We start from the raw sequence: 11,936 nt of genomic DNA, 5'->3' as shown, positions 1-11,936 counted from the left end.
ACACACACACACACACACACACACACACACACACACACACACACACACACACACACACACGGGCAGGTGCAAGCAGGTGCAAGCCTTCGGCCACCCCCCCGCACCCACACCGTCGACAGAAGTCTGCCCCGACAGTACTATCATAGTAACAGTACAATCGTAGAAGTCGTGTGCCTCTGTGCAGGGGGGGGGGAGGGGTGAAAGTTACTTCGCGTGGAAAGTTTAACGTTTCTGAACAGGGAAAGGTGTAGATTAGTACTTCATATCATACATGTATAGCAGAAATAATACGTTTATTTTAAAAGTATGATTGTTAATAACTTTTTAACGAAGGACGAGCGACGACTAAAACCTGTTGGAGGTTACTCAGGGTCATGACCTTGACAACATATGTCAAGGTCAAAGTCATTGGAGGGGGTTCCCTCATCGACACATTTACCAAATGTAAAATTTTTTATCTGAATTTTTTATATAACTGGAACATAACAGACACGCGCTTCGCGCGCGCTACTGAGATTTTATGAGTTATATATTATATTTACCATTCCATTCCATAAATCCTTTTCTTTTTTTCTTTAACACCACTAATAATTGAAAATAGAATACATCACAAATACATTTTGTAAAGTTGATGCAAATGCATACCTAGCTTTGTATACATTTTTATTTGACCATTATTGACGACTTTTAATGGTACTATCATTTAGATTGGAGTCACTATTTGTCCCTTGTTGCTGCTAATTTGAACCGTAATCAAAATTCACGTACAATGGGCTTATAGCTCATCCAATTTCGAGTGAATTAAAAAAAAAAAAACTAAAATTGGTTAAGAAGAGCGTTAGTCGAATTTTCCGCTCACTATATGGGATCTTGAAATTTAAGAAGCTCTCCGAATTAAATTTTTTAGTTCAAAAAACATATGATACAAATCGGCATTAAATCGCAGTATCAAAAATAAATATACGATAAAATATAATACGCACTTGCATTCTACATATTTATTTTTGACACCGCGATTTAACACTGATTTGCTGCACATCTATTTATGATTTTATCGTTTACGGCATTATGATTTACAGATTTACATTATGATTTTATCGTTAGTACTTACAATTAGAAAAGTGATTTTTATTTTAACAAATTTTGAAATTTCATCGAGACATGCCCTCTAAAGTGGTTCAATGTCTCGAAAAAATATCATCATATTTAATCCGTGCTACCAGGGCACGAATAGATGGAAAAACACCTCTTTGTGGGCAAAATTCGGCTGACACTCTAATTCCTAATCAATTTTAAAGTTTTTTTTTAATTTGCTCGAAATTGAATGAGCTATAAACCCATTCTGCGTGAATTTTGATTACGGTTTAAATTCAAAATTACCAATCCAATATTCGTTATCGTGCAGCGAAACTTAACGAAAAAAACCAACTATTGAATAAGAACTGCAATCTCTACTATAACGTTCTAATTATACTTAACATCGCATTGCTACCTTTACTATTTTTTATTAGATTGCAACTGATACGTAGTTGAAGAAATGTGGAATATTCTCAATCACTTTCCCTCTCAGAATCGCTGTTGTCTATATTAATTAGTTATATAAAAATGTTATAGATATACAGTATGTAACTAAAAAAAACGTATATGGAGCATACCATGAGATACAAGACAAGAATCCAAGAAGAAAAGTCCAGAGTCATTTTTTGATCTGAGCTTTCAGTTCGTTGTTATACGATGTTAAAATTAGCGAATTAACATTCGGGTATAGAAGGAAAACTGCGACGTAGCAAGGCGAAGTGCAGCTGACGAATTCGCGATGGGAGAACGACGATGACCAGCGAAATGGCTGTAATTATCAATTTCTCTCTCTCTCTCTCTCTCTCTCTCTCTTTCTCTCTCTCTCTCTCTCTCTCTCTCTCTCTCTCTCTCTCTCTCTCTCTCCCCCCCCTCTTCCCTTCTCTCTCTCTACACTTTGTTTAATGAAATGTTAAAGATCAGAATACTCATTGAGCTTTATACGTACGCCATGTGAATTTACATATATGACTTTTCACGGTGTATTTATGTAAACGCGCTGATTCCGGTTCGCCGTTATAATATTATGTAATACATATATATCGTTTACCATGTAGTTCGGATTATGAAGTATATAATATATTTATGGTCCATCTCGCGTATGCACTCATTTTTATCTATCATGCGCACTACGCGATAAAGAATACAGCTCGCGATATTCGCAACGAATTTCAACGTGCAACTACATTCTAATTTACGTTTAACAGGCTATTAAAGTTTATATACATGCGGCAGGAATTTAGGATAAAGTTGAATCGCAATACGAATGCTACGGGGTGTTTGGAAGGGTGATCACTGAAGCATCAAAGAGCTGTACTGGGGTGCTTTGGTTTATACCGGATTGCTCACCGCGTGGCTGTATTTGCTCTTTGTGCAAGATATTCATCGTTTGCGAATGCGTGCGCAAGCATGACTACGCATCTCCACAGATTTTTGACAGGCGCCAAAAAATTTTTTTCGATTTTTCGAGGCAATTGTTTCATCAATATCGCCACTACAGAGAATGTGTACGACTCTACTAAAATAAAAAAAAAATATCGAGTGGTGTCAATAGCGCAAAACTAACGCGAGCATGTCATTTGCAGGACCTGCGCTTAACGATGTATTCGAAATACTGCAAATTAAAGTTAATTATCATTTAGATTGTTGTGGATCTCTCTCTCTCTCTCTCTCTCTCTCTTCTCTCTCTCTCTCTCTCTCTCTCTCTCTCTCTCTCTCTCTCTCTCTTTCTCAAAGAACTTTCATTTACAATTTTCCATACACAGAAGCGACGTTAAATTCTTTGTACGTAATATGTATTCTCTTGCGTCTGTGATTTTATCCGCTATGTAATATTCTGTCTGTTTTATTTTTGTGCCTAATTTTTAATATAGCGTTTGGAAAATTATGTTTATTCGGATAACTGATATTTTTACATAAATCTTATTAATCGATCCGACAAAAATTCTGTCAAAGTGGAACAAAAATCTTGCTTCACAACTGATCTTGCTCTTTTGACAAAAATTACAAATTTATAATTTGTGAAAAGTAGTAATAATACTCTTGAGAAAATATGTTAATATTAAATATTTCTCTGTTGTATAAATTAATAGTAACCAAATTTTTTTGCATAATGTGCGATATTACGACGAAATCTCTTTTCTCTCCTGCGATTTCAACGCGAAAGAATTATTCGGGGCAATTTTATTCGGATCAAAATTCGATGCTTCCATTTTTGACAACGTTCAATAATCTCCCATACATATTTCACCGCACGTGCCGTCGAGTCTCTAAACGAATAGTAGTATAACAGAATACACGTGCTTGTTTAAAACAGATTTATCTCGTGTACGATGAAATATACAACTTTCCTAATTTCCCCTTCCTAAACTCAGATAGTACTCAGTAATAAGTATGTATAAAGATAACTCTCTTGATGTGTGGATAGAGAAAGAGAATTTGTAAGGTGATATGTAAGCAATACATCTATAAATAGTAAAATTATTCAAAATTATTATATACGAGTTCCTATATTCAGACAAAACAGCACAGATATGACAAACAATTTAAATTAGTCCATATATACATATATTAGTCTATTCTCACATTTCAATAAATAATTTAAATCATAATCTTATAATAGAGTTTGAAGACGGTTGTGTCGAAAAAATCACCCGAATCTTCATTTATAACAAAACTTTCATTCAACAAAAAACTATTCTCTAAATTCTTACAAATAGAAATTTTAATTAAAAGAATCATAACTCTGACTCGATATATCGGCAACTTCAAGACTCTTATTTAAAAAAAACTTACGTTTTTAATCTGTGTGTAGACAATCTAATTTAATAACTAACTTTATACTCGTAATATATACACTGCGGAATATCAATAACAATAGTACATTGTGTAACAGTGGGGGATAGTTGTTTATAGCGCGGGACGGGCGCGAGTGCACGAGCGAAGCGAGTGCGTACGCGCGCCCGTGCCGACCTATAAACAAATATGCCCCCACTCGCTACACATAGAATTTTTCATTACAAATGCTCGTCGTAATGTGCCTATACCGAAACGTTTTTGCGCAGAAGAGTGGAGTTAGAGAAATAACTCAACGGCTTGAGGTATTGGCTATTTCCCGCACGCAAAAGCGTTGAGGTATAGGGCACATTACGTGCACGCGTAATGAAAAATAAATTGTAATAGCAAGTATATCCTGTGTAATAATGCAATGAAGATGGCCTAATAAAGGCTGAAACGTTTATATATTGATACTATTTAAATTAATAAATTAACATATTATCCGCTAATACAATCAAACGAATGTGGTTCAATATCCTCTCTTATTATTGTTTGTAATTTTATAGCCAGTTAAGTTATTTATGTTTGTAACCTTATTATTTACTTAATTTTAATAACACGTATCATTTGTATAAAAGATTTAATAACAATAACTGGCACCAAGTTAAATTCTACTTTAAATACCCAAGTGATATTATCCGTATTACTTAGGGTAAAGTAGGGTAAGATGGCCAAACAGATAAGATGGCCATAGTCTTTCAGAATGACTACAAAAACGCTCTACTTAACGATTATTAAAGAAATTACAACCTATGGCCATCTTATCCGTATGGCCATAATACTCTAGTTTACCCTAATTATTATTAATTCTAATAACATTTGTATAAAATTTGATATCAACAGCCGGCGCCAAGTTAAATTCTATCATCTTTAAAAACCCATATGGTATCATTCTTATTAAATTCTCTACTAAATTAAAAAATAAAACCCATGTGGTACTATCTTCATATACAATGAAATTTAAGTATATGTCTTTGTATTCTTATTGAAAGATTTTTCTATTTCAATCCAAATGGTTTAATTCATCTTTAAAAAAATTATACCACAATTAATTCAAACACATTTTTTTTCTAATCAAAGTTGTAGTAATTAGTTGTTTAATCTTCCTTCAAAACATTATATCGCAAAATTGCATTACTTTATTTATTTCAAGTGTTACCACAAAAATTAAAGAAGTAATAGTATACAAAATAAAAATAATTAATTTAAATAGAAACATTTTTTATGTAAAAACACTTGACGCTGCTAGGTCTCGATCTCGATGTATTAGATGTTGAACTTAATTCCTGTCTTTTTTTCATTTCCAAACTTGAATTGTTTCGAAGAGAAGATGAACGAATACCTTAATCAAAGTAATTTCCTTCATTTTCTATTACTTTTTCCTATCTCTCCGACAACAGGGCAATCCCACGACGGTAGAACGCGGTGTCTTTCAAAGCGATCCACTCATCCACCCATTTTTGGACTTTTTCGTAACTGGAGAAGTATGTGTCCGTAAGTGCGTGTTGCATCAATCGAAAGAGATGGTAATCTGATGGTGCCAAGTCTGGAGAGTATGCTGGATGCGGGAGGATTTCCCATTCAAGTTGTAAAAGTGTTTGCTTCACGTTTTTTGCAACATGTGGTCGAGCGTTATCATACAACAAAATGACTTTGCGTCGATTGTTGGCTATGGATGATCTTTTTTGCATCAATTCGTCACTCAATCAGCATAATTACTGTTGGTAGCGATCAGCTGTAACGGTTTCATTTGGACGCAAGAGTTCGTAATACAGCACACCCTCCTGGTCCTACCAAATACAGAGGAAGGTTTTATGCCCGTGAACATTTCTCTTCGGTGTTGAAGCGGATGGTTGACCGGGGTCCACCCATGATTTTTTCCGCTTAGAATTATCAAAATAAATCCATTTTTCATCGCCAATCACGATGCGCCACAAAAAATTCTTTTTTCTTTACCTGGCAAGCAAAAAAGTTGCAATAGACAAACGATTAAAAATGGCATTTTCTGATAACTCATGTGGTAGTCATATCCCTTCCTTATGAATCTTTCCCATGGCATGCAAGCGTTTTGAGACGGCCTTTAGAGTAACATTTAACGCTTTCGACAACTCTAAAGCGTTTGAGCTGGATTCTCATCAAGCAATTCTTGCAGCTCGACATTTTCAAAATTTTTCGGCTGTCCTGGACGTTATTTGTCTCTCACATCAAAATCACCGGTTCGGAAGCGTTCAAACCAAACTCTACATGTTCTTTCCGATGGAGTTTCATCACCATACACTTCGGATAATAAGCGATGCGCTTCAGTTTTTCTTGAAGTCGAAGTAGTGAAGAAGCACATGTCGGAAAAACAGCTTATCGCGATTCATTTTCAATCGATTGGAAAATCTCTTTGGCATCGAGAAATCTAATCTGTGACGATTGAATCGCTTTCAGCATTGTCTAAACTACAAAAAACATACGACTTTATCATCGAAACTCGCCAGCGTTAGAGCCAGCACTCTCTAGCAGCGAGCGGCAGGAGTTCAACACCTAATAATAACATCATAATAAAAATATAGATGTGATATTTAAAATAAAAAAGATAAGAAATATTCCCACGAGAGTTAAAAAATTCAGTATGTAAACAGGATGCGCCAAAAGTCCCGGGCCATCTGAATAATTTTTGAATGATTCGAGATATAGGATTAAAATTTACAGGGATACAATGGGATCATAAAATTTGTCATTGAATCTCAAAAACACTCACCTTAACATTCCCAGGAGGAGAAGCGGGCCTGAAAATCTTAAATAGCATGTGAGATTGAATGAGAGCTCGTTTGATAGAGCTTTTCGAGATGAAAACAACGTGAACTGACAGAGATCTCTACGATGTTTTTTCAGATTTATGATCATTCGAATATTGTTATTCAGAACAACTTGATAGTGTCCCATGCGTAGGTAAAACGTATCGATAACATTATTTATGCATTCTGATGTAAATTAATTCCGCAGCTCTTCTAAGTTTGCGAGTTTAATCTCATAAATTTTATTTTTTAAATGCCCCCAGTAAAAAAAGCCTAATGGATTCAGATCTGGTGATCTCGGTGGCCATTCTATTACGCCTCTTCTACTAATCCATCGATCAGTAAAAACACCGTTAAGAAAATTTCGGACCACAGGAAAAAAATGAGCTGAAGTTCCATCTTGCTGGAACTAAACATTCTGAAAAGCTTCTTCAGTAATATCTTAAATAGCCGGTATCATTTGATTTCTTAGCAAATTCAAGTAATTATCAAAAGTTATCTTCAATGAAAAACGGTCTTATAATACGATTAAGCAATATTACACACACGCACGCGTACTCACGTACGCATGCACGCACACAAGAGATGTAACTCTTTCTTCTGAACAACAATGTTCAAATGATCATAACTCTGTGAAAAAAAATCGTAGACCTCAGTCAGTTCGCGTTGTCTCGAAAAGCTCTTTTAAACAAACTCTCACTCGATCCCACATATCATTTAAGATTTTCAGGCCCCCTTCTTTCTCCTCTCCTCGGGAATGTTAAGGTGGGTATTTCAATGATAAATTTTATGATCCCATTATATTCCTGTAAATTTTAATCATATATCTCAAACTATTCAGAAATTATACAGGACTTTTAACGGATCATGTATATTCGCGTATATGTATATGCGAGTGAGTTGTATCTCAATCCCGATATAATAACGTCATAGTAAAAATATGGGTGATATGAAGGGATAAAGCCAGAATATTTAAGATATCTAGAATATTAAAAAAAAAGTTTTTTTTCTTTTTTGCTTAAATGATGCTTCAAGATTTTAGAAATAAGTTACAAAAGGTCTTATAGTGAAGAAAAATTCCTAAGTGTCATTTTTGGAAGTTTAAAGCGTCGTACTTTTTAATAAGATTTATAGCTTTTGCGAAGGGGTCATTCTGAAAATAATAAAAGGAATTAGTTACGTGCGACTCGATCATCTCTAAAATCGACCAAGAAGGATCAGGAAGAAAAGGAGGAAAACCTATTGTATGAAGAAGGCATCGCAAATTATAGATAAACATTTCTATCACTGATTGTTACATAAAACTTGAAACGCACTTTTTTTCAAAATCACTTTTTCCACGTTAATCGGAAACATAACTCCCACAAATCTTCACCGATTTACTTGAAATTTTAACTGTAGCTTTAAAATTGAATTTTCTACAGAAAATTTTATTACGAGCAATTTAAAAAAAAAACATCGGAATTGGTTAAAAATTAAGTCGTTTATCAATCTTTGTCCAAAAAGAGTACCTTTTTGTCCACTGTGTGTTGCTGCGCCTGTGTTTTGCTGCGATACACTTATATCGTGTTTCCAAATGTGCGGTATGTAACTGTGTCGTTGGAGATCTCGAGTTTTCGTATTTTCGTTTAATGGATGATTGTTATGCTATACGATTATATTATAATGAACATTCATGTACATTATATTGCCGATTTCTGCTCCCTCCCCTCTTGTTCTCGCTTTGACTTGTAGTACGTCATCTAGTAATGGATATCCTTTCTATTCTCGAATCTCATATTTTGTTATGTTTTATCTTCTAATATAATCAGAGTATCAAATCACAATAAGAAAAGCGCATTGCGGTGCTTTGATATGATAAAATACGTGTCTGTATGTAAATTGCCTGTCTGCTGTTATAATCCTATCGAATCGTCAGATCTACGTAGGACGACGCTGTGAGATCGCGATTTGTGGGCACACACAAATGAAAATTACACGGCAGATCGAATTATATAACTTGGCGCAAGCACGAGGAATCCTCTTTATATAAGCCGCCTCCACAAACTCATTTCTGCGACTACAACGCACTGAATCACGGATATGGCGAATGATGCGAAAAGTTTCCTACCTGCCTCTCAAGAAACATCCGGGAATTGTTTTTCTTCTATCAAGTATTTCTGCTCGAATTTTCCGTCTTTCCCTTAAGTTCCATGAGTAAAAGTTGAAATTACGAAACAGGGGTTACACCTCAGGTATGAAGGGTGTAAAATTCGCAGGAGAAATTCCGCATCTATCGCGAATATAATCACAACAGTAACGTTGGTATTTGCAATCAGCGAATAACTTATTACAATTTCGCGTGTTCAATACAACGCGATTTATTACATTAAACTTATCATATCAAAACCATTCTGTGAATATCAACATTGTCGATTGAATTCCGACTAAAACAACGTATGTTGTTGTAACGTGTGCATGGATTCTCCATTGAGGTTTGCAAGATTCTTCGTGAAATAACGCGGCTAATAGCCGATTCAGTGCGATCATCGTACCGACCCGACGCGACAATATCATGATAGCAGATATCAAACTGCTGGAATTGCTGCTTCACGGTGTATTGATATTCAACGGGTGTCTGCCTGATAAAGCGTCGAGTGGAATATTCAATCAACTGTGATAGCGAGAGGGTGAGCGGGAACAGTCGGAGGAAAAGGGTGCATCTTGCCGACCAGATGCTGCGACGACTATGGTACTGAGGTAGATGGTGACGGTAAAAGATGGAGAGGATCACGAAGAACGTGGATGACGAGAGTGTTGATCGACGTTGCTTGCGCATTCCTGGCGAGGACTAAGGAATAACGTCGCTAAAGCGAAGGTAAACGATTCGTCGGCGTCAACGAGTTCACGAAGAGGATTCTTGGCTGGAGAAGTAATTCGATATACAAGCGGCGCGTGTTCCGTTCTGATCGCATGGATTCTTTAGGTTTTTCCGGGGTATTACAGCGCTAAATCGTGACGAATCGAATGGCCCGAGAGATTAGACGTGTGTTTGAAGTAAAGTGTATTTCTTTTGGAAGGATGAAAGAAATGCTCTTGATGCTTTTCTGTCCGACGTACTTCAGCTTTTAATACGGGCCTACCGCGCGTTAATCTCTCAGTGGAGAAGACTTATGTGTTATACATATATATATATATATGTGTATAACACATAAATATGTATAACAAAAAATTGAATATTACTTGAGTTTTGAAACTATAACATCTTAAATCAGTTACGCAACTTATTACATTTGTACCGAACTTTAATTAGAGCAAGTATAATTGTTTAACATTAACAAAAACACACTGATTTAAGATGTTATAGTTTTAAAACTCAAGTGATATTCAATTTTTTATATCCTCCATAAATTCTTTGGAATGAAATCTTATTTTAAAGAGTGAAAATAAACTAGTCTTGAAAAAGAGTGACTCACTTTACAATCTTTAAAAATGAGATTTTTCTCCTTAGAGTGAGATTCACAACAAGTTTTAGAGAGCCTATTTTTATAACATAATAATTATTACACTTATATCTTTAGAATCATTTCGAAAGATTTTATTTTTTTGTTTTACAAAGATATATGAATATACCGTTTAACATAGAATTACCGATTACGAACCTGGACGCCTCGAGTGAATTCGTTATTGCAGTAAATATGGACGGCAGAGAATTCCCTGACTTTGTCGAACTCGAACTTGATCTCGACCGGTTGGCCGCGGCTATCGTTCCTCCAACCCACCCAACCCTGGGCACGATCATTATCGTAGTACATTTTGAAATTATCAGGCCCTGTTCTCCCATCCGTCAGTTGACCCAGACCACGGCGCAACTCGCCGTCCCAGTGTCCGTCGTAGGTCATGTCGAAGAATTCCCATCCATTGCTTCTTTTATCGCCTTGGGGCATCGAATAAGACACCACACCGTCTGTAAGACAAAAAGTCAAAATATGATTTGTTGACCCCGCCGCTGTCTTCGATTTGCTCGAAAGCAAATTATACGACTTTTTATATTTCTTTATGACAGATATATAATTAATTATTATATAGAAGTATAATACATATACGTATTATGTATGATTTTTAATGAATCTTTTAACGTCTAGCAACATAAAATACAATATAAACAAAATATTAAATGTTTCAAAAAACATGATTGTACATTTTTTTTATAGGGTGCAGCGAGTTCGTCCATAATATTATATAATATTACCTATTTATTAGTTGTGCTAATAATGACAATCAAAATTGTGCATAATTTAATGCTAATCTAAATATATAAATCATATATGATATATTTCTATACATATTGCATCAAGCATTAAAAGTACATAAAAAATCAAAGATTAATAACTTTTCCACTTATATAATTCCATTTAAACATTTTCATATTTTAAACTTACTTTGATCATTTTAGCTACTCATGAAATAAATTATTCGTACAAACGTCTGATGAGCGTTATAGTTTAACACGCGTACTAATGATTCATTGTATTTCCGGCATTAGAAGCACCCATTCGAAGCCCGTAGCTAATTCGATTTCCAGGCGAAAACAGAATTATACAAGCAAGATTTTGAAAAGCAAATTTGCTCTGGGCATGCCAGTATCAAGGTTAATGGACAGTCTGGTGGGTGTACTGGTCCGCGGCAAGTTTTACGAAAATTGGCGAGTGCAAACAGCTTACCGCTCCAGTAACACCCGTAGAGCTCGACCCGCATGCAAACCGTCCGCCTGTGATAGCTGTAGGGTAGAAAACGGATCTTGCTCGCCCACAGAGGCGGCTCCAGCTCGTGCTTGGACTCCAAATACGTGTTCGTGTTACCCTGTATTACCTGAAAGCACAGAAAGCGTCAGTTCAAGTACAAGACAATTTCAGTTTTCGATCCGGCACGGTGTTTGAGCTTTACCGGTCGACATGAGTCTCATTAGCTCTCTTTCCTCAACGGCGTTACATTAACTTTCAAACAATCGGATATTTGAGCACGTGCGCCATTCCCCGTTCTACCGCGCTTTTTATACTATTATGTCGGACGATGCCGAGTGGATGCGCAAAACAGTAAATTTTTGTTGGTATACTTATATACCAACATTTTACAAGATAAGAATTTTTAACGTACTATACACTTTTGAGCTGTAACTTTAAGCATGGTATCTTATGCACGTAAAAGGAAAAAAGTCTACGCGTTATTGATATAAGTTATCTCGAAACGACCAAATTGCCG

The 11,936-nt window shown here is 35.7% G+C and overlaps 1 protein-coding gene across 1 annotated transcript in view; it reads right to left on the bottom strand.

The window, feature by feature from the left end:
* Positions 1-11,526, bottom strand: part of LOC108781397 (epithelial discoidin domain-containing receptor 1) — a 148,452-nt gene extending 136,926 nt beyond the window's left edge. Inside the window, exons 1-2 of the mRNA XM_018549348.1 lie at positions 11,399-11,526; positions 10,337-10,641 (exon numbers count right to left, since the gene is read on the bottom strand). Coding sequence (XP_018404850.1) covers positions 10,337-10,641; positions 11,399-11,432 — 339 coding nt within the window. The 5' untranslated portion in view covers positions 11,433-11,526. The remainder of the gene's footprint in view (positions 1-10,336; positions 10,642-11,398) is intronic.
* Positions 11,527-11,936: the final 410 nt, after the last annotated feature.

Source organism: Cyphomyrmex costatus, unplaced genomic scaffold (assembly GCF_001594065.2).
Source record: "Cyphomyrmex costatus isolate MS0001 unplaced genomic scaffold, Ccosl1.0 scaffold81, whole genome shotgun sequence".
Lineage (NCBI taxonomy): Eukaryota > Metazoa > Arthropoda > Insecta > Hymenoptera > Formicidae > Cyphomyrmex > Cyphomyrmex costatus.
The sequence above is the reverse complement of the archived record's forward strand: the minus strand, read 5'-3'. Positions and strand labels throughout refer to the sequence as shown.